This window comes from Oryx dammah, unplaced genomic scaffold (genome assembly GCF_014754425.2).
Source record: "Oryx dammah isolate SB20612 unplaced genomic scaffold, SCBI_Odam_1.1 HiC_scaffold_5, whole genome shotgun sequence".
NCBI classification, from domain to species: Eukaryota; Metazoa; Chordata; class Mammalia; order Artiodactyla; family Bovidae; genus Oryx; species Oryx dammah.
The window spans coordinates 20,060,979-20,084,956 of record NW_024070189.1 but is presented as its reverse complement, the minus strand read 5'-3'; the positions used below and the strand labels follow the sequence as shown (position 1 = coordinate 20,084,956).

Below are 23,978 nucleotides of genomic sequence, written 5' to 3'. Positions count from 1 at the left end.
GGATAGACCGGTGTCTGAAAAGAGGCTCTGTGGGTCAGGAGCTCCAGGCTCTTTCTGATACTTCTAGAAATTGCGAGGACATCTTGTGAGACAGTGAGCAGTTTTTCGAAGTCCATAAATGAGGACTAGGACCAGATTATATGGCTCCTCGAGTTGAAATGCCGTGAAGCTATTGCCCTTCGCTTGTTCCCTGCTCCTCCTGGGCACTGGAAAGGATTTACTGTAGGAAGTGATGTTACTTAAATTTTCTAATGATGAAATAGTATAGTACAATTACAATTTGATTTAGGCTGTGAAGAGGGAAAGAATGCACAGTAACTGTATTTTAGAAAAGATACATTAAGAAAGCTACATGTTAATGGTCGAGAATCAACACTTATTTAACTAGAACTGTCAAGTAGTACATCTTGGTTTTGTTTTTTTATTTGAATCTGTCATGAATAATGAAACTGAATTATGAAAGAAGATCCTATGGAAAAAACATAATTAACTTTTTTTGAGTAATCATTAATAAACAGTATAAGTTCTCATATGTTAAAACAATTTATGTGAAATAGGTAACTTGGCAATTACTGGAGGCATAAAATATATTTGAAGTGTTCTAAACTATTATAAGATCAAGTAGAAAACATTATTTGTATTCTTAAAAAGAAAGTGATTTTATTTCCACTGAAGTTGCCTTTGCTCTGATTATTTTCAAATCATGTTATTGTTACTAAATTTTTTAACAATTTATCATTTATTTATTATTATTATTATTATTATTTTTTACTTTACAATATTGTATCGGTTTTGCCATACATCAACATGAATCCATCACGGGTGTACACATGTTCCCCATCTTGAACCCCCCTCCCACATCCCTCCCCGTTCAGTGTTATGGCATATTGTTTTCTTGAAGCTATTTATATGTCAGTACTGAAATCTGATGATTCAAGTAACTGACATCATTCAATAATATTATACATTAAAATATGTTATATCAAGAAAACTGAAAATTTCTACTAACAGAAAAGCCTTGAAAAAATAGTAATCTGTAACTTGTTCAGCAGTGGGAAGACTCAATAACATAGAGACAACAGTTTTCTATAAATTAACCTATAAATGGAATATAAGTACTATCAAAATATCAGTAAACTATTTTGGATTTTTAAAAAGTAATCAAAATGATGAGTTCACCTAGGAGAACATACATCAGAAATTTTATGAAAAAGATGAAAAATGATAAACCTTATTCTCAATATGAAAATATGAAGTTACAGTAATTAAAACAGGATGAACTGGTGCTGTCACAGATATTCAGATTGGTAAAATAAAACAGAAAGTGAAGAAATAAATTCAATTACATATGAAAATTTCATATATGATAAAAGTGACATTTCAGGTCAGTGTGTCAGTTCAGTTCAGTCGCTCAGTCTCATCAACTCTTTGCGCCCCCATGGACTGCAGCACGCCAGGCTTCCCTGCCCATCACCAACTCCCGGAGCCTACTCAAACACATGTCCATCACATCAGTGATGCCATCCAACCATCTCATCCTCTGTCATCCCCTTCCCCTCCCACCTTCAATCTTTCCCAGCATCAGGGTCTGTTCAGATGAGTCAGTTCTTCACATTAGGTGGCCAAAGTATTGGAGTCTCAGCTTCAACATCAGTCCTTCCAATGAATATTCAGGACTGGCAGGATGGACTGGTTGGATCTCCTTGCAATCCAAGGGACTCTCAAGAGTCTTCTCCAACACCACAGTTCAAAAGCATCAATTCTTCAGCACTCAGCTTATTTTGTAGTCCAATTCTCACATCCATACATGACTACTGGAAAAACCATAGCTTTGACTAGACGGACCTTTGTTGGCAAAGTAATGTCTCTCCTTTTTAATATGCTGTCTAGGTTGGTCATAGCTTTTCTTCCAAGAAGCAAGCATCATTTAATTTCATGGCTGCAATCACCATCTGCAGTGATTTTGGAGCCCCCAAAATAAAGTCTGTCACTGTTTCCATTGCTTCCCCATCTGTTTGCCACGAAGTGGTGGGACCAGATGCCATGATCTTAGTTTTCTGAATGTTGAGTTTTAAGCCAGCTTTTTCACTCTCCTCTTTCACTTTCATCAAGAGGCTCTTTAGTTCTTCACTTTCTGCCATAAGGGTGATATCATCTGCGTATCTGAGGTTGTTGATATTTCTCCCAGCAATCTTGATTCCACTTTGTACTTCATCCAGCCTGGCATTTCACATGATGTACTCTGCATAAAAGTTAAATAAGCAGGGTGACAATATACAGCTTTGACATACTTCTTTCCCTATTTGGAACCAGTCTGTTGTTCCATGTCCATTTCTAACTGTTGCTTCTTGACCTGCATTCATATTTCTCAAGAGGCAGTAGTTATTATTCTGTAAATGGTGTTGATACATCTGATTTAACCATTTGAAAGTAAAATAATAACTGTATCTCCATGTTAAATCCACAACAAAATAAATCCCAGACAGGTCAGAGGTCTAACTGTAAAGCTGAAACCAGGAAAGTAGTAGCAGAAAACATGGATGAATCACTTTTAATATAAAAGTTTATACTGGGGAAGTTCCTTCTAAATATAAAAATGCAGAAGTCATAAAGAAAATGATTGATAAACTTGACCACATAAAGTTTAAACAAAATTTCTCTTTGCATATTCCACAAGAAAAATCAAAAGGCACCTCAATTATATAGTCAAAACTATAGTTTTTCCAGTAGTCATGTATGGATGTGAGAGTTGGACCATAAAGAAGGCCAAGCACCGAGGAATTGATACTTTTTAATTGTGGTGTTGGGGAAGACTCTTGAGAGTTCCGTGGACTGCGTGGAGATCAAACTAGTCAATTCTAAAGGAAATCAACCCTGAATATTCATTAGAAGGACTGATGCTGAAGCTGAAGTTCCAACACTCAGTGTTTTGTCCGCCTGATACAAAGAGCCAACTCATTGGAAGAGACCCTGATGCTGGGAAAGACTGAAGACGGGAGGAGAAGGGAAAGACAGGGGACGAGATAGTTGGATGGCATCACTCAATGGACATGAGTTTGAGTGGAGATGGTGAAGGACAGGGAAACCTGGCATGCTGCAGTCCATGGGGTCACAATATTCAGAGTCGGACATGTCTGAGCATCTCAACAACAACAGGAATATATATAGTCAATTATATCCCAATAAAACTGGAAGGAAAAACTAAAAAAAAAAAAAAGAGTGCCTAATAGGTGTGGGGAATATTGGTACAAATACCTGTATAATGAGTATTTAAGCATTACTTATAATAACAAGAATTGGGAAAACTAGCCATTAAAAGGGACCTGCCATATCCATAAAATGTAACATGTTTTCACAATTTAGACATATAATAATTAGAATATAACAATAATGAAACAAGCATTGAAAATAAAGGGTTGAAATTTTAACAATAAAATATGTGGTGCCAATTAACTTTGGATTTCAGATGAACAATGTATTTTTTAGTATAAGTGTATTACAGATAAAAGTAAATATTTTTATTTACAAACACTATTTGGAACATACTTATATCAGGCAATTATTGGCTGATTATTTGAAATTCAAATAGAATCACCTATGCTTTATCTGGCATACATTCATATGTCCCATATGTATTTCATATGTACTCAGATTCAGAAGTATAGGATAGGATTTCCAAGTACTGATAGAACTTTGTTCTATTGGGTCTCATATTTAAGTGAAATTGTTTCATGTTTGTAAGCTTTATTATCTCTCAGATTCACACTTCTTTGAACCAGAATCTGCTTTATGCTATATGTGTCTTTCATAACGCCGTACGAATTGGGATAGATGTAAAAGTGAGTTTAATTTTAACTCATATTTATTATTGCAGTTAGAATTAAGTGACCCATGCAATCCTTTGGAGCTTTCTCTAGATATTAGATAGAAAATATTCTTGTGACTATGCCTTCTCTTTATGAAACGATTATACTTTTTAAAGTTCAAATGTATTTCACGTTTAAATGTCAAATATAATTTTGACACTAACTTCTCTTAAATTCTTTATAGGTTCATGTTTATTTTTGTTAATGTTAATAACTGGTAATAAAGAACACATTATACTTTACGTATCATTTAAGCAATTGATTTTTTTAAGATACAGCTTCATACTTGGGATTTTTTTTCAGATAACTGTTGAAGGAAAACAAGCATTAAGCATTGAAAGCCGAAACCTTTTCTATGAGATCCTTTGTGCTCTTGTTAACCCAAAGCGCAAGGACACTAGAGGATTCAGTCACTTTACTGAAGTGACAGAGAATTTTGCCTTTTCTCTACTGACTGATGTTACATGTGGCTCTCCTGGTGAAAAGTAAGTATCTTTTAATATAATACCTTACATGTATTCCTTTACAGGTTACAAGGTAATAAGAATGCAAATTGACATTTGATGATGTAACTAAGGCTTATACAATCAATGAATTATACCTTATGGGCAAATTAAGTTAATTATTTGAAGAAAACATAGAAACTACATCCAGAAAAAATGAATTCATACTGTCAGTAATATATTCTTCTTGTTTTGAAGGGTCTTTTAAAAATAAAACGTCTTGTTATTTACTCTTTCTTATATAATGAGTAGAAGATACATTCTGAATAGGAAAAAAAAGGATGATTCCAACTTTTAGAGTATTTTAAGCCATTTTTTAAGTGGTGGTAGCATATACATAAGACAGATTTTACCATTTAAACTATTTTTCTGTACTTCCTGGTAGCTCAGATGGTAAAGAATCTGTCTACAATGCAGGCAGACCTGGGTTCAGTTCCTGGGTGGGAGAGATCCCCTGGAGAAGGAAGGGAGCCCACTCTAGTTTTCCTGTGTAGAGAATCCCATGGACAGAGGAGCCTGGCAGGCTACCATCCATAGGGTTACAGAGAACTGGACATGACTGAGCAGCTAACACTTTCACACTGTTTTTAGGTGGACAATTCAGTGACACTCACAGTTGTTGGGTGACCATCCCCAGTATGCATATCCAGAACTATCATCTTCTCAAATTAAAAGTTTCTACCCATTACTAGCTTTCCATTCCTCCTTCCCCTGGTCCTGGTAACCTCTATTCCACTTTTCAGTCTCTATTCAATTTGCTTATCCTAGCCATCTCATAAGTGGAATCGTGTAATGTTTGTCCTCTGTGTTTGGTGTACTTTGCTTAGCATAATGTTCCTTCAAGTTTTATCCATGCTCTAGCAAGTGTCAGAAATTCACTTAAAAAAAAAAATTGTTGTTATTGCTGTATAGTTGACTTACAGTGTTGTGTTTCTACTGTACAGCAAAGTGATTCATTTATACGTATGTATATATTCTTTTCATGTTCCTTTCTCTTGTGGTTTATTACAGGACGTTGAATACAGTCCCTGTGCTATACAGTAGGAGCTTGTTGTTTATACATTCTGTACGAGAATAGTTGCATCTGCTAACCCCAAACCCCTGTCCAACCCCTCCCCTGACCTTTGGCAGCCACTGGCCTGTTCTCTATGTCTTTGAGTCTGTCCTGTGGATATGTTCATTTGTGTCATTTTGATTCCACATATAAGTGATATGATATAGTATTTGTCTTTCTGTTTCTGACTTACTTCACTTAGTTTGATAATGTCTGAGTCCATCCTTGCTGCTGTGAATGACATAATTTCATTCTGTTTTATGGCCGTGTAGTACTCCATGGTATGTTTGTACCACATCTTCTTTATCCATTTGTTTACTGATGGTCATTTAAGTTGTTTCCATGTCTTGGCTATTGTGAATAATGCCGTTATGAACATAAGGGTTCATGCATCTTTTATTTTATTTTATTTATTTATTTTTGCATCTTTTAAAATTATAGTTTTTTCGAGACATATGCTCAGGAGTGGGATTGTTGGATCATATGGCAACTGTGTTTTTAGCTTTTTGAGGAACCTCCTTAATATTTTCCATAGTGGTTGCACCAACTTACATTTCTACCAACAGTGGTTCACTGATCTCAGTCAGTTTGTACCTGGTCGTGGGTGGCGAGGTCAATAGTGGCAGCTTTTAGCTCCAAGTCACCAGTGAAGATGTGGATGGAGAGATGAAGAGATGATTTTTTTTATAAGCTGTTGTGGGTGGCCTATGTGGATTGAGATGTTCTAATATGCGTCTTGGATGCAGAGGTCTAGAGTCTGAATGAATGGCTGGACTAAAGATAAATATTCAAAAGCACCAATTCAAATATGGTAAAGATTTTTTTTAATCTTTTTTTTTAATTAAAAAAAAATCTAGTGTATAGCTAGAGGAAAAAGCCCCTCCCTTTTCCTTTTGTTTCTCAAATCTTCTATTTAAAATGCTCAACTCCATTTCCTAGGTTAGGGGCCTTGATGAGGTCTTTGTATCCATGATGCAATTATACATACTCAGCATCACTTATGACCCATCTAACTTAGTTTTATCCTACTGTTCTCCATATTTTTTCAGACAGGTTTCACTTATGATTTATCTTTGTGTCTTTTCATTATTTGCAGACATGATGCATCCACAGAAAAACATCTATCAGATTTTTTGGAGGCCTGGTTACAAAATACAGACTCACAGAACTTCTAGCCTCCCCTAGGCAAGGATTTTGATTTAGTAAGAATGGGATGTAATGTAGATTTTTTTTTTTTTTTTTTTTTTTTTTTTGGCTAAGCCACCCGGCTTACAGGATGTTAGTTTCCTGACTAGGGATTGAACCCATTTGCCCTGCATTGGGAGCTCAAAGTCTTAACCACTGGACCACCAGGGAAGTCCCTAGAAATCTGTATTTTTTAAAACAAGCTTCTAGGTGATTTCAACACACATTGAGGTTTAAAAAGCAGTTTCACTGAGCACAGAGTCTAGTGCCTTGGAGTTGTTGTAAACAGAATTATTAAATGGATAAAGATCCTGTTCAGGGCCATTTCTTTTATCAGACACATGGTTAAATTAGAAATGCTCTGATGGCATAGAAAAGGGTGAGGTGAACTTGATGAGAACTTGGCTGTAGATATATAAGGTTTATGATACTCTTGATTATAAAGCAGAAAGTTTCAGTTGAATGGTGCATCCTTTCTCACCCTATTGCACCCATGCTGATGTGACTAACACAGAAATAGACATTTTATAGCACAGATTCTGATACCTGTGAAACAACTTTCAAAAACCCATGTTTTAGGTTAGAGGGGGGTTCAGGTAAGAGGATACAGAAAGTTCTGTGCAAAAATCCCAACAATTCATCATAAAAGAACTGAAAGCACATTCTCTTTACTGCTTCTGGGTAGGCAGTATCATGGTTGTACATAAAGAACAGAGATCCAGTGTAATGGATTTTTAACAAATGTGAGTGGATATACATATGCAAATACATTCCATTTTAGCAGAACCTTTGCTTTTCTGTCATAGAGGCAAAACCATCCTTGACAGCTGCCCGTATTTGTCCATACTGGCTCTTCACTGGTACCCTCAGCAGATCAATGGGCACAAGTTTGAAGGAAAAGAAGGTGATTATATTCGAGTTCCAGAGAGGTTATTGGATGTTCTGGATGCAGAAATAATGGCCGGGAGAAGCACGTGTGAATTAGTCCAGTTTACAGAATATAGCAGCCAGCAGTGGTTTATGACTGGAAACAATTTCCATGCCCTGAAAAATAAGGTAATCTATCATTTAAAGAATTACGTAGTTGGAATCTGCTTTTTCCTTTGCAAACATGCTCCTTAGGATACATGTACTTGATTCAACTTATGGTAAGTGCTACATACGGTAAGCTAATGAGGAAACATGTCCCATCTTTATGAGCTCTTTGTAGAATGTTTAGGCTCAAAAATAGTTGTAGATATTTCCTTCATGTTTTATTGAATGAAATGAGGAGTAAGTGAAAAAAAATAGCTTTCACTAAAGCTATATCCCACTCCTGATGAAGACTGACAATGAAAATGAATATTGTCACTTGGAGACTGGTCAGTAGCTGGAGTGAGATAGGTCTGCAGTGGAAAACCAACCAGATGCTCTGTATTCATAATGAAGCTAACGATTAATAGTGCCAAAAGTGATGAGGAAAATGAAGCAAATTTCAGAATGGGAGATCCAGTCTTGACATTTAGTTTGAAGATGTCGTTACATTTTCGGCTCTTTCCGGCATTACAGGTATTATCTTTGAGTGTGAAAGGTCAGAGTTCACAACCCCTGACCAACAGCAATGAGATTCTCTACAGGATTTATGCTGCCGAGCCTAGAATTGTTCCTAAGACTCCTCTGTGTCTCCTTTGGAATCCGGCTGCTGCGAGGTACTTGTTAATAATTCTTTAAAATCAGAATTTATTCTTTCTTCATTCTGGTACCATTAAGCCCAGTTTTTTGTACTGAACGTAGATGGTCTGGAGTGAGATTTTTTAGACTGGAGAATCACCTCCACACTAAATGAGGCAAAGCAGCATAGGAAGTGGTCTAGCCTTGTGCAGGTGGCAAACGGAGCCAAACAATTTTAATGTGTGTATAACACGTTACTTAACTCCTTTATTATTACGACTTCCATGGGACTTGGCGTGAGTTCTGCTCAATTCAGATAACCTTCCTGTGATTACAGGTTAATTTATTGAGCAGTGAAGGAAATTCTTTTGACCCCTTCCCTCTGGACTTGTGGTTCTGGATCTGATGCTCTGTGTCTGGAGGGATCAGTATGGATTCATAACTCTAATCCATGTATGACTTGCAGCACATTTGGGGATTAAAGCAGGCACAAGACGAGGAAGAAGACAGTAACTCTTCCTTTGACTCTCCTTGGCCTCATGTTTCTGAGCAGTTCTCTCCCTGGGAGCTCAGCCGAGGTTGTAAGGTCAGGCATGGCTGGCCTAGAGTGTTTTGAGTTCAAATCAGTCACAAGATTCTGTTACTTTCAGCCACACAAACTAAAATTCTGAAAAGGTTCCACAGCTTAGTTGGGTGACCAACTGTCCTCTTCAAACACCAAAGTTCTGGCTGGTCTCTGTGGGAAAATAATTTTTCTTTGAAATTCCTAATATCTGAGGAAACACTTTAAACCTAATACACAGATAGTCTACAATCCTCAGTGTATAATTACTAATGAATATTTCAAGCTTGAATCCGCTGTTGCAGATAAGAAGTTTCATGTCCTTAGAAAAATAAGGGGATCAAGAGGAACTAGAAGTGACTACTCTTGAGCAGAGTAGTCCCTGAATAGTCGCTGAGGGATGCTCAGAATTTGTGGTGTGTGACACTGTATTTGCTACAATCGTGGCAAACTTTTGGTGCTTAAGGTCAAACCTTACAGAAGGAAACAACCAAAAGAACCCTAGAAAACATGTACGTAACATAACTGGCTCAAAATCCAAATAGGTGGGGAAGGAAGTACTTAGACAAGCAAGTAATTTATGTGGTTCAAAATACAGGAGTTGTGTAAATGGGGAGGGGTGAGCACTGCTCATCTTTGGCTGTGTTGACCTTTTGGTACTCTTGAATGCTAGGGAAGAGTTCTTCCTGTTGAATACCTTGGGTTTGTTTGCTTTAGATGAGGTGGGGGCAAGTGCTGCTGGTTTGAGAGGGCCAGGTTCTTCGATATTGGCAATGGTTTTGCAGGTTTGGTTAATATTTAGGCTGCTGTTGAAGATGTCTGTGGGATCTGTGGTTTCATGTCTTGGACAAGATGTCCCTTCCGGTGTTTCTTCTTAAACATGTGTTCTGCTTCCATCTTGAGTAAAGAACACTTAGGATCAATAAATTATTTTTTCTTCGAAAGCTATCTCCACACCTTAAGTATTGATGAAAGAGGAGTAGTGACAATTGTGTTTTTTGCCCTAGCTGGTTGTCCGACAGTCAGTTTTGCAAAGTGGTTGAGGACACTTCAGGCTATGTGGAATGTGCCTGTTCATACATGTCTGTGTACGCGGTCTACGCCCAGACTGACAGCTTGTCTTCATACAATGAAGCTTTTTTCTCTTCTGGATTTATATGTATTTCAGGTGAGTTGTAATATTTTTGAGTAAATAATTTAAAATATTGATGAGAATAAAAGTTTTCCCAGGGTCCTTTTATATAGATGCACATGTACTGTAATTCATCAACACTACAAGAAAATAAACTTTCTCATGGTCTTTTTTTGTTTTGTTTTTGTTTTTAATTTTCCTTTTTTGGCTGCATTGTGTATTGTGTGGGAGCTTACTTCCCTGACCAGGGATTGAACCTGTGCCCCCTGCATTGGAAGCACAGTCTTAGCCACTAGGCCAGAAAAGTCCCCTCTCATGATCCTATTCATTAATGCATACAGCCATTATTTATGGAGGACCAACTTTGTACTGGGGATAAGCAAGAGCAAGACATAGTTCCAGCTCATCAGCAGTGTATATACACTACAATGTGAGATAGAAGTTAGATAGTAAAAAAGAGTTAAAGTGGATAGTGTTGATTTAGAAGGCAGATTCTGCAATAGATATCAGGATTGCATGAGATAATATAAATAAAGCATTTTGTGTTTTCATTAAAAAATAAACCTACCTCATGGATTGATTTGTATTTTTTGGTCTAGAAGCTTTAAGTATATTCAACGACTATGTTAAAAGATAAATTTTCTTTCACCTTCTACATCTAGGTCCCATTTCTGGCAAGAATAGGAACTTGAGGAAGGTTAATGTCTGTTAAACGATTTGCCTATAAGTAAACTTTGAACAGCTCTAGAATTATTCTCATTTGCTGTTTTTACTTTATGGTTGGGAGTCTGAGAATTCCTAACACTATATTTCTGTCTCCACCCTTATGGGTTCTGTGTCCCAAGTCAGCTTTTACAGCCCTACAGCTGCTTTTATGAACAATATGCTACACAGAGAACTGGGTATAGGGTGACTGTGCCTGTATTCAAATCCTGATCCTGCCATTGGCTAGTTGTGAGACCTGGAGCAAATACCTCAGTCTCCCCACCCCAAATACATGATTTTAAATTGTGTTAACAGGGTAGTAGATATACTGTCTCAGACAGTCTGCTTTAATGATGTTTGGTATGTAAATGTGATTATCATTGAATGCCTAGTGTACAAACTGTCCCCTAATAATCTTTATTGATTCGGAAAATTTTGTGGAGGTAGAAGCATGTAATTAATTATTCTTCTTTGTCCTGGTTGTTAAAATCTTTCCACTGTAATTTAATATTCTTTGCCCTAGTTCAAATATTTCCACTGTAGTTTCACTTTATAACGTTACACATTTTCCTTAATGTGTCTTAATTCTAAACCGTAGATTCAATAGCAGATGTTAATAATTTCTTATTCTTAATAACATCTTCCATAAGAATGATGGTTCTTGCTTAATAGATTCTTCTAGGTTCCAAAATCAGATGGCAACACCCTATTTTATTTTGATGCAATCTATTTAGAGAAATTTCATAGACTGATGAAATAAAACCAACAGGTACAATGCTGAAATAACATCTAGCTATCATCTCAAATGTAGAGACATAATTCTGAGTGCTAATATGACCCACAAAAATCCCTTGCTTGTTCTAAATACTCAACATCAAAGCAAAGAATTTTGCAAACTAAAGAGAGAATGTTATCTTGATTATTTTAGAAGACTAGCAGGACTTTAAGATATTTTCTGAGAGAACTGTTAATAAATATATATGTTTGCAACTCACTCTTAAAAAGGCTACATGGATTTGCTCATGTATTTGAAAACCAGCACCCAGATGTTAGTCTCTACCTTATTATTTTTGACTTGGAGTCATATTTGAAATCATCAGTGTTCTCCCCCTCTGTTCATGACGTTTTGTAACGTGGATTGCACATTCTTGAGGTGCTTCTGGCTTTGTGCTCCATTTCAGTTTCTGGGGAGGCCGATATTGCACTCCTTGGAGGGCCCCCAGAAACAAGGTGAGAGATTTTTCCATATTTTACATACACATGCTCTCATTTAAGTCAGGACACACCAAATATCCCTTTGAATTTGGGAGTACTCTCTTTTCTTGAAATGTGGCAACATGTAGTCAAATAGGAATTAAACCATTGTTTAATTTAAAAAAATTAAGATAGGTCACAGTGTATCTATTCTAATTCTGGTTTACAGTTCTGGTTACTCTACTAGACCAGAGCAGTTGAAATGATCCAAGTATGTGTAATAGGGATGTAAGCCAAGAAGTTGAGTAATCCTCAATTTGGAAAGGTGAAAGATTAGGATATATACCTGTGACTTTTAAAACTGTAAACCAGTTTATCAAATTGCAAGAATTAAACTGAAGTTATCCATTGAAACTAAAAACTATAGAGAGGAGAAGTAAATGACTGTGCATATAAGTGTAACGTTATGGGACTCATCTCAAAGGGGGAAGAAATACAGCTTATAATAACTTCAGGTGATAATGCCATAATCTTATAGTTACTAAGGAACCTAAGCATGCTTCTTACTATTTGGAGAATAATGTCAAGGAAACCTGCTCTGCTTCCCATAACTGTTGATGTTGGCCTGTCAAAGGTAGACATCGGATTAAAATCATCCTGATTTGATTCTGCGTACAATTCGTATGGCCTCATGAGCTTAATGAGACCCCTATATTCCAAAATCCACTTCGTTGTTAACATCAGTATGTGAACTTATCCACGTTTGATGTACTTGTAGGAGAGTCTCCTATTTTGAAGTGCTTTTAAACTGAGGTTAGACAGCAGATCTCACATTTGTTTCTTTTTTTTTTTTTTCTTTTTGTTCTCGGTGGTGGAGAAATCCCTTAACGCATTAGTCAAACTAAAGCTATCCCTTTTAAATAACTAATAGTTTTGTTTACTCTATAGATTACTAAGTATATAAATGCCAACACATTGTCATTGTTTAAAGTAGGTAACAGGAAATAATTGTCTGTAAATCGCTAAATACTTAGGTTTACAGGATAAGTAAATTAGCACAATCCAGAGTTCTTTGAAGCATGCTTATTCTTTTGTTCAGGTTTATTAAACTGTAAGCTTCCCAGGTGGCTCAGACAGTAAAGTATCTGCCTGCAATGTGGGAGAACTGGGTTTGACCCCAGGTTGGGAAGATGCCCTGGAGAAAGGACTGGCAACCCACTCCAGTATTCTTGCCTGTAGAATCCCATGGACAGAGGAGCCAGGCAGGCTACAGTCCATGGGATTGTAAAGAGTCAGGCACAGCTGAGCTACTGACACTTTCATTAAACTGTAAGAATATTCTAGTTGTGCTTTTTATATTTTAGAAGCTGATATTTTGATAGTTTTTCTAGGAAAAAAAAAACTTTATTAGATGCCACCCATTCTTTTCAAATTATTTTTGAAGATGAGATGTTTTCTAAACTTCTGTGTCACATTCACCCCAAAATATTAAGTTCATATTCACAGTAATCATTGTCCTAAGTTAGCCATTATCATTATGGGGAGAGTATATAAAAAGTTTCATTCTATCAGATAGGGTGTTATTCACAAGAAGAATAGAGAAAGATGTGTAAGAGTTTTAAAAATATATATAAGTAGTTTGAAAGGGTAACTGCAGGTGATAGAGAAGGCAGAGAGCTTCGTCTAACTCTGACATGGCATGAAAATGTAGAATGTATCTTGCTAGGTACGCTTAGCTGTGTTGTTTAGCAGGACCCTGGCTGCACGTAATGGAAGAAAAGTCAAATATACTAAATAAGCAGATTTAGTTCCAGGATTGATGAGTTCAGCAGCTCAGTGGCATCATCAGGGGCCCAGGCTCTTCTCATGTTCCTGTCTTGCTCTCCTCAAAGGGTTTTCTTTTACTTTTTCCACCTCGCCTCTACATGGTCTTGAGCGGGCTGCAGCAGCTCTGAACTTCCCACAGCTATGTCTGGGCTTGCCAAGAGAAAAGCACTTATTTGGATCCTGTTTTAAGAGCCATGAAAACTGTGCTGAAAACCACCCAGAGTGTTTCCCCTCAGATCTCAGACCAGAACTGTGTTATGTGGCCTTTTATAAACAATCCCTTTGCAGTCTGACACACCGTCTCCGGTCAGTGTTTCTTTGATGATGGAAGTATTGTGCCCTCTTGAGGGTGGTGGCTACTGACCACATCTGGTTATCGAGCCCTTGAAATGTGGCTAGAACAGTTGGGACCTGAATGCTTCATTCTATTTAATTCTAATTAATTAAAATCTACGTGGCCCTGTGAGGCTATTGTACTGAACTTCACATGTTACCCAAAGGCTGGTCTACTGGTAACCTCCCCGCTCTGGAGTAAATTCTTCCTTCTAATACACAGAACTTGTGTACTATCAAATGTTGCATATGGACTTTTGTTTGACCTAGTAGACTTTTCCGGATTGACAGTTTTGTTTTCCTGTCCTTAGCTTATTAGTAGTTGTAATCCAGGGGCATTGTGTGGAAGGGAGGGTTGAAGGAATTTGGGAATTAGTAGAGATGAGCAACAGAAATGTTAAAAAGGTGATAGTTACAGCCAGCATTCGGTGGAGGAATGGAAAAAACCTAAGGTAACAGGTGAGTATCTGATTTAATAATCTAGTGGTCATTTGGTTTTTCTTATGTTTATCTATAGAGGTGGCGTTAGTGATAAAGAACCTGCTTGCCGGTGCAGGAGACATGGGTTTGATCTCTGAGTCAGAAAGATGCCCTGGAGGCGGGCATGGCAGCCCACTCTGGCATTCTTGCCTGGAGAATCCCGTGGACAGAGGAGCCTGACGGGCTACAGTCTATAGGGTCACAAAGAATCAGACACAACTGAAGTGATTGAGCACCTACGCATAGAGGAGACAGAGATACATAATAAAACAATATAAAATTGATAAATATTTTAAAGGAATTTTCATGGGAAAAATGTAGTATTTGACTTCTGGAGGATAAACTAGTTATTTTGAAAGTATATCTCATTCTTAAGGGATACCAAACAAGAGTTGTTTGCTAGATATGTATGGTCATATATAAACATTACACATTTATGCACATACAGACATTCAAATATTGTATAGATAGATAACAAGCTCTTTGGTCGTCTTTGGTACTAACAAAAGAATCTAGCTGTTCTGTAGAGTTTTTCTTATCTAAATCAAAGATTATCAATGTTATTATTTTGTTAAGGGTAATTTATCTTCCCTCTTACTGTCTAATCATATAGAAAAGTCATTTGTGTTAGTAAACTGATAAATTTTTTTTCCAATGAAGTCTGTAACCTACATAGTGCTAGGGAAAAAAAGTAAATGAAGATTATTCAATTAGTTACATGTTTGTTTTTCTGCCTAGTTGCCATGGAATCAATCTCTAAGAAACTATTTAGAGTTTACCTTGAGGTAATACCTGAAATTGTTCTGCTTTATTTTTTAGAATTCCTTTTAGAATTATAACTTTTGTACTATGTGATTTATATATTAAGGAAATTGAAACCAAAAAAATAATTGTTAGTTTAAAAAAGTCTGGCTTGTAAATTTAAATTTTGTATGCTAAATATAGCTCTTCAATATCAGATGAGAAAATAAAAGATAAATACTTAGTCTTTAGGAACTCGGTAACCAAAGTATTTATTTCTTTACATCTAAGGTATTCAGTAACTCTCCCAAGGTCAGCTGAGGCTAGGCTGCTTGAGGCTTTTTTCACTGCGTCCTTTTTTCCTAAATAAAACAAGCACTTAGATAACATCATACATCATAGTTACAGGCTATCAGAATCCAGCCCATTTTCCTGCCCCTGGCTTTGAGTCCTGGACTGCCACCAGGCGTCATGCTAGCATTTTTAATTACAGCTTAGTAGACTTAATTAAATATTCTTGATCTGGTCAAGTTTAAGTGTACTAAATTTATATCCCGAAGTGGGAGTATAATGGAGAATTACCAACTTAGGGGGAAAGGCTGTGAATAAGCTCTTTTGGGGAACTAGAAAAAACAGTTGATTCAGGAGTATTTTTCCTTTGCCCAACACAAATCCCCTTGCCTCATATTGTTACCATCCACCACGGTAAGCTCACAGAAAAGCACATATTTGTCATCATGCGGCCTACAATGAAATGAGACTTGCAAGGCCCTGCTTTTAAGTCAGTGTATTACACACAGAGACGTACACACACACACACACACACTCTCTCTCTCTCACACTCAGCTTGAACTTTGAGTTTAAGGTGGCTCTGATCACCATAGAAATGCAAAGAGTACATTAGTGAGTTTGGAACAACAGCTTCAATAGTTTATAAGCTGCCTAAGCAAAGATGCAGTTTCTGGGTATACTGTATACCTTTGTGGGTGGATTTGGGAGGCACCCTCAGGACCTGCACACCTGTCCCAGAATGCCTCATGGCAGCCTTCCAAAAAAATGGATTACTCCGGATCTCTTGGCCAAATTTCTAGGCCGAAAGCCTTGACTAATGCAGAGCCTCACTTCCTGTGTGAAACTGTCTACCTTTTGCAAACCTAAACATACTGAGAGCTTTTCCCGAAAGGACTTCTGAGAGGCATTTCTGTGCTGACGAATAGTCACAGACCCCACGTGGGCATTTTGCAACTGCCCAGTCAACTTATGCCAACGTGTAGTGTATGTTCCATTGCTTCAGAAAAGATAATGAGGAAACAAATGCAACTTCTCCTGTTTGCCAGGGGGGCGTTGATGAATGAGATAATGCATGCAAAATACAGGGCAAAGCAACATACATAAGCCGGTTGTTATGTGTCAATACTTCCTAGACAAAAGAATGCTACAGAGGGTGAGGGTGGAGTAAAAGGCTTAAGTGATAAAGCAAATATGTTGCTTTATGCAGCACATTTAAATTTTTAAAAGTCAGGAAATCTTTTAAATTATGTATACATTCTGCATTTAAAACCTAATACTGGGGACTTCCCTGGCAGTCCAGTGGTGTAGACTTCTTCCAATGCAGCGGGGTGTTGGTTCAGTCCCTAGTTGGGGAGCTAAGATCCTGTATCCGTGGCCAAAAATCCAAAACATAAGCAATATTGTAACAAATTCAATAAAGACTTCAAAAATGGTCCACATACAAAATCTTAAACTAATATTAAAATAAATTTATACAAATTGCAAGATAAAAAATTCATGGGTTAGTCCTGAGATTCTAATCATCCTCTTGAAGTAGTGTAGGTAGGTGAGTTCAAGTAGATTCAGAGAAAATAATAATGTTTTTCACACCACTTAGAAACGTTCATGGAGAAGGAAATGGCAACCCACTCCAGTGTTCTTGCCTGGAGTATCCCAGGGACGGGGGAGCCTGGTGGGCTGCCGTCTATGGGGTCTCACAGAGTCGGACACGACTGAAGTGACTTAGCTTAGCTTAGAAACATAGATATTTAGGTTAAAAACCATCGTGGTGGGAAAGAACACATTTTGTTCCCGGTTTCGGCACCCAGGAGTGTAAGGTTGCTTTTAAAATTCATAATCACCACTTTTGTAATTGCCTAACTATTTTTAGTAGGTATAAGGGGTAATTACCAAACTTGAGTTTTGGTAGCATCAATCCCAATTTCATGCCTGAAAAATTCTCCTATTCACCTCCACAAATACATCTGTTTAGCCAAGGCACCCATTCTTAGAAAATTTAGATTGGAATTTGATTCTTTTCTTAAGCAGTAATACTTGCCTGATGTATTACCAAAAGTTTTATGAAATTATTAATCAGCTTAATTTGTGCTCTCTTTTTAGTAGGGGAGTAAACAAGTAGATATTTGAAATGTAAAGTTCCCCTTTGGGCTTAATTGAGAAGTGTGAGGATTTTATATGTCTGGTCAAGTGGAGTGGGTTGAAATTGAAACATGAATGTCCCCAGAGATATTGTGCTATGCGACTTTGTACTGTAGGCACAAAGATATTGTGCTTACCTTCTCTGAAGATTTAACCATGCTCCTGTTTGTTCATGGATTGTAAAACCACACACGGGCTTTTTTGTTCCTGCAGGTCTCTGCCTGGCTGTTCTTTCCCATATCTTCTGTGCCAGGTATTCCATGTTTGCGGCTAAACTTCTGACTCACCTGCTGGCAGCCAGCTTAGGTACACAGGTAGGAGAGCGTGGGATTTCCCACTTTGATGCAATGTTCATTTCTTCTTCTGTGGTCCTTGAGCTGAGTGTATAAGTAAAATTTAATCTCACCTTAGTTGAAATAAGCTTGCTTAGTTTATAGTGGAGAAGGATGAGAAAGGAGACCATAAGAGCAAATGAGAGTAACAGGTCTAAGCAGTATAACATTTTTGAGCTCCTTTATCCCTTCTATAGATAATTACCTTAATATCACTGCTCACAAAGAAAATAGCTGCTGCTTATTAAGAAGCATCATGTTGGCAATTTATACATGTAAATACATTATAAATGTATATATAATGTTTATATTAAAATTAGTCCATGGGGTCGCTGAGGGTTGGACATTACTGAGCGACTTCACTTTCACTTTTCACTTTCATGCATTGGAGAAGGAAATGGCAACCCACTCCAGTGTTCTTGCCTAGAGAATCCCAGGGACCGGGGAGTCTGGTGGGCTACTGTCTATGGGGTCGCACAGAGTTGGACACGACTGAAGCGACTTAGCAGCAGCAGCAGCACATTTTAGTTTAATTTGAATAAAATATGCTGTGTTACATATCCTTTATATGGAGGGCATTAAAATGATACACATTTTAAGACATCTGGATAATATATTTTGCTTCATTTAGTATTATAGAATACAATTTGGTAGAACTTTCTTTTTTGAAAAGCTATCTATGGCAGAAGAAATAACATGGAAAACACTGAGTCATTCATTAGCATGCGTTTTAAACTGTATAGTTTTTAAAGCCCAGAAGGCAGATCGAGATGAAATTGAATGCCTTTTCTGTCCATAAGGTACTCACAGTCTAAAACAGTAGATGTGTGTACAGATAACTCTGATGCAGTGTGATAAGTGTAAACACAGACGGTGTGTGAAGATACGTGAGGACTTAATTTTTCTGTGAAGGTTAAGAAAGTCTTCCTAGAGGAGGTGATATTTGGGCTGAGCTCAAATGAAAAGTTCCTGCATCTTCTTGATTAGCAGTGAGATGGGCTTGGACGTAAGTATAAGTAAACAGGAAAAAGCATGATCACTTCTACTTGAAGGCTGTAATTACAGTTCTAGACTGTAAGAATACACTATATAGTGTTATTATTGAGAGAACTTGGTAATACTATTTTATAAAATTTCCTCTTTTTTGGATGGTGGGTGCGCTTCTAGAGTGCAGAAAATGCTGTTTCCTGATTCTTTGCTGGTGTATGCATGATTCGATTTATGTAAATTTATTGTGCTGTATGCTTAGATTTTGCATGCATTTTAAGATGCTAATGGCATTCTATTGAATTCCAGGAAGAACTTTTGAAAATATTATTAGAGGAGGGGCCGAAACATAAAATGGAAAATTATTTGGAACACTGGCCTTCTCTTGCCTATTTTGTTCCCAGGAGTGAAAATGACATGAGTAAATTTCATAACTCTCTTTTTTAGGGGACAATTAACTGCTGAATTCTAAGTAGAAGATCCCAGATTGTGCTTTTAAAGTACCTATGAACTATGAAAGGTAACAGCTGTTACCAAAGAGGGGCTTACACTGAGTTTGACAAGGCTATTTATATTGCCTTGGTAACTATCTTAGCTGTCTGATCTTGCCTTTGCTTCTTGTATTTAAGATCTTAGAAAACCCGCCTTCCATAATTAGCGTTTACTTGGCTGTATTCACCACCCACTCTGGTGATTTTTGGCAGCAAAGTTTGTACAAGTCTTAATTATAGAACCATAGAATTACAGACAACTCTTCAGTGTCCTAGCAGACAAATTTGCTCATGTCTAGGGATGTGAAAAAGAAGACTCAGGATTTATATCTTGGGATGTTGCCTTCTGATTCACATTGCACTTAACATTAATTTTGGAGAAAGTGGTTAGTCAAATCCCTGTTTTTCACTATATTTTTAGAAGAGATAAAACAGTGTGGCATGAACACCCTGCACTATTTGACTTGTGACATGGAATAACTAAAATATAATGTCCGTAGTTTATTTTTGGCAGGAGGATTGGTTTGATTGGTTGATAGGTTTTTGATAGAAAGTTCTCTTTCCTCAAAATGTTTTACCCATCTACTTTGATTTTTAAATACACTCTCTAAAATAAAGAGAATAATTTTCTCCCTTAAAACCTTTTAGCTAAGGCTTTGAAAATTTCTTAGATTCTCCAAAAATAGAAATGGAACTGACTGTAGGAACTTGGGCCTGCCTTTTCTTTTATGGATTTTAAAATCATGTTTATATCTGTAGTTACAGAATCTTGCCAGTTGTGGGGGGATGGCGGGGGGGGGGGGGTCCATGTCCTTTCTTAGATCTCTCTTTTGGATCTTCTATCAACTCAAGGTTCATATTCTTGTAGAGAAGTCTTAAAAAAAAATACAGTTTGACCTGTGGTTCTTTGGCTAAAAGAATAAAATTTCTCTAGATGACCTCAAGAGTTTGAGTTGTGAATCTTTTGCAGGCAGGTCTGCCAAGACCGTTTGGTTTTAAAGTCTTTATTTCTGGCCTAAGTTGAATGACTTTTGTGGGAAAGGGCAGAATGGAAATGTAATGGCCTCTGACTTCCTCTTAGGACCCTGTGTCAGTGAGGGAGGCAGTCAGCAGGAGGAGAATGTGGCAGTCTGTCTCTGCTTCTAGAAATATATATTGTATCTAATATTCTTGCTTTACAAGGCAAAAGATTTTGCTTTAATCTGGAATTTATGCCATTCAAGCATCTTTGAGAACCACTGACTATAAACTACCAGCAGGTGGCAGTAGACGATTTTTCTTTTCCCCTCAAAACTGGTTTTTGGTCTCTAGCAAAGATGGAGTTTGAATCTGCCTGCCAGCGTAGGAGATTCAGGACATGTGGGTTTGATCCCTGGGTCTGGAAGATCTCCTTGGAGTAGGAAATGGCAACCCAGTCCGGTATTCTTGATTAGAAAATTCCATGGACAAAGGAGCCTGGTGGGTTACCTACAGTTCCTGGGGTCACAAGGAGTCGGACGTGACCGAGTTACCTAACTGAACTGAAAGATGGAGTTCAGTAGAAAACTTGAGATTTTTTTTCTCAGCACTTCTTTCACTGCGCTAAAGAGTATTCTACTGCAGCTTAGAAAATAGGCATTTGTGATTTTCTACCTCTCCTCTTTTATCTCCTTTGTTCAGAATTGAACTAATGAGTCTGAAAGGTACTGTGAGAAAGCTTATGCATTACTAACTCAGACTTCCCTGGCTTCCCTGGTGGCTCAGATGGTAAAGAATCTGCCTGCAGTGCAGGAGACTCGGGTTCGATCCCTGGGTCAGGAAGATCCCCTGGAGAAGGTCTTGGCAACCCACTCCAGTATCCTTGCCTGGAGAATCCCATGGACAGAGGAGCCTGACAGGCTACAGTCCATGGGGTCACAAAGAGTCGGACATGACTGAGCAACCAGTACTTTCTTCTTTACTTCCTTTTCAGCTTGGACTATATCTTTCTATCACTTATCATTTATAGTTAAATTCAGGGGCATAACATTATTTTCATTATATTTATGTTGTTATAAGCTTTAAGAAGTGTGTTGTTACAGAAAACTCTGTTTATTGAATGTCACGGAAGTTTTGAGATCCAATCTGTGTTTTCATTATTGTTTACTTTTAAAGTATGTGTTTTTCCTTCAGTGCCAAGTTAATGTTTCTCATTCATCTGAAAGAATGACAAGAAATTGTGAGACCGTTATCTTCAAGCTTGAAGGAGAAGAGAGCAAACACATTTTCATGGCATTGGGTGCTATTTCTCGGAAAAACATCTAATTATATCTTTGAAATTTTTATCTTAGAATCACATTGCCAACCCATGTGTGCCCTGATAAGGCTGGTAAACAGCTAGGACAAAGGACAAGTTTGCAGTTCAGGGTTCTCAGTTCTGGGGGTTCTGTCAGGAAAAGCAATTCTCCAAATCTAAAAAAAGAACAGAAGTTTCCTCATAGAAAACATGATGATAAGATAGAACTGCATTTGCTGTGATTAATAAACTTAACTAGGGCAAAATGTTTGAGCTTTTTTTTTTGCCCCCTGATTTTTTGTTTTTGTTTGTTTGCATGGCCTAAGCAGGGGGTTTTCCCACGTGGCATGGTGGTGAAGAATCCGCCTGCCAATCCAAGAGACGTGGGTTCAATCCCTGGATCAGGAAGATCCTCTGAAGTAGGAAATGGCAACCCAGTTCAATATTCTTGCCTGGAAAATTCCATGGAAGAGGAACCTGTTAGGCTACAGTCCAGAGAGTTGCAAAGAATCGGACATGACTGAGCGCACACACACACACACACACACACACACAGACGGCTTAAGCACATTTTTCTGAAGCTGAAAAGCAAATTAGTTTAGAAACAAATGTATATAAAAATACTCTCTGAATTCAGATGATGCCAAATATCTGAGAATTTGATCTGAATTATTGGTAGCCGCTTGATATCTAGGCGTTTTAGCTTGCATAGGCTTTCTCCTTAAGAAGGGACCAGGAAATCACCTTAAACTTCGGAGGACTGTCCTCTGGAATTTAGCAAAAGTGGACTGCCAGTGATGTGTACAGTTTTCTCATTCATTCTGTAATGTTTTGAGAGGTCATGTTGCCATGTCATTTTGTTTCCTGGGTGGGATCATGCTCAGATCTTCCTGCCAGAAAATTCTGCTTTAAACTGCAGTTTATTTTATTTTAGCTGTAAGTATCTGCATTTTTGAGTCTCAGGATCATTGGCTGTACATGACAGAAGCCAGAAGCCCGCTGTGACCTCTTCAGTACTGGTTCCTTGTGGCTACTCCAGAGTCTGGTTTCTCTCCTGGCAGCTTTCATTGCTGTGTTGAGACTGTCAGCTCAAGAAGGTCATTGTGTGTGTAGGATCTGGAAACATGTATCTGATAGGCATGCTTTTGTGGACTGAAGCAGGGTCAGATGGCAGTTGTAAAATGTTCATTACTAAGAACAGATTTTTCATTAGTTGGAAGTTTTGGTCAATAGCTTGTTAAGCAGAGTATCCTTTGTTAATTTTGCTTTTGTTATTTAAGAAAAAGAAATTTAAAATTTTAAGTACAAGAATCAAAATTGAACCTTGCTTTGAGGCTGGGAACTTGAGAAGCACAAATATTACTGTTCAGTATAACATTTATGATCTTAAATTAGTGCAGATGTAAATGGATTAGGAAAGTGTTTCCTGAAGTTTGATGTAGGCATCTTGTTAAAATTCAAATACTAAATCATTAAGTGTGAGTAGGTTTCTGATTTCTGTTTATTGAGGGATTAGGCTAGCTCTATCAGTGAAGAATCTGCCTGCAATGCTGGAGACCCAGGTTATATCCCTGAGTCGGGAAGACCACGTGGAGAAAGGAGTGGCAACCCACACTCCAGTATTCTTCCCTGGAGAGTTGCAGGGACAGAGGAGCCTGGCGGGCTACAGTCCATAGGGTTGGAAAGAGTCGAGCATGACTTAGTGTGTCTGACTAACACTTTCATTATTTCATTTCCGGTTGTTGCTGCTGCTACTGCTGTATTGCTGTTATTGTTATTATTATTACTTAACCCATAGTATTAACCTGTTTTATTTACTATAAAATTATTTGTTGAAGAAATTCCACTAATTAAATGTTTACTATCATTTAAAGTGTCATTGCCTTGAAACCATTTCCAAACATTAATGTTTCCTTCCTGAGGAAGAAACTTCCGCTTCTGTTTCCTTCTGGTTTTCTTTTCTTCCCCTCGGATTACTAAGGTGATTCCCTGGTAGCTCAATTGGTACAGAAGCTGCCTGCAGTGCAGGAGACCCCAGTTCGATTCCTGGGTCAGGAAGATCCACTGGAGAAGGGATAGGCTACCCGCTCCAGTATTTCTTGGGCTTCCCTTGTGGCTCAGCTGGTAAAGAATCCGCCTGCAAAGTGGAAGACCTGGGTTCCATCTCTGGGTTGGGAAGATCCCCTGGAGGGTTACTAAGATCTTCAGACAAAAGAACTCATGTAGGCCTGAGAGTGCAGACCAGGCTTTTA

The 23,978-nt window shown here is 37.8% G+C and overlaps 1 protein-coding gene across 1 annotated transcript in view; it reads left to right on the top strand.

Annotated features, from left to right (window-relative positions):
• The window catches only part of ADGRV1 (adhesion G protein-coupled receptor V1), a 546,035-nt gene that overhangs the window by 233,319 nt on the left and 288,738 nt on the right, over positions 1–23,978 (top strand). The window contains exons 79-83 of the mRNA XM_040241540.1: positions 4,170–4,351; positions 7,415–7,664; positions 8,157–8,296; positions 9,828–9,988; positions 17,876–17,976. Coding sequence (XP_040097474.1) covers positions 4,170–4,351; positions 7,415–7,664; positions 8,157–8,296; positions 9,828–9,988; positions 17,876–17,976 — 834 coding nt within the window. The remainder of the gene's footprint in view (positions 1–4,169; positions 4,352–7,414; positions 7,665–8,156; positions 8,297–9,827; positions 9,989–17,875; positions 17,977–23,978) is intronic.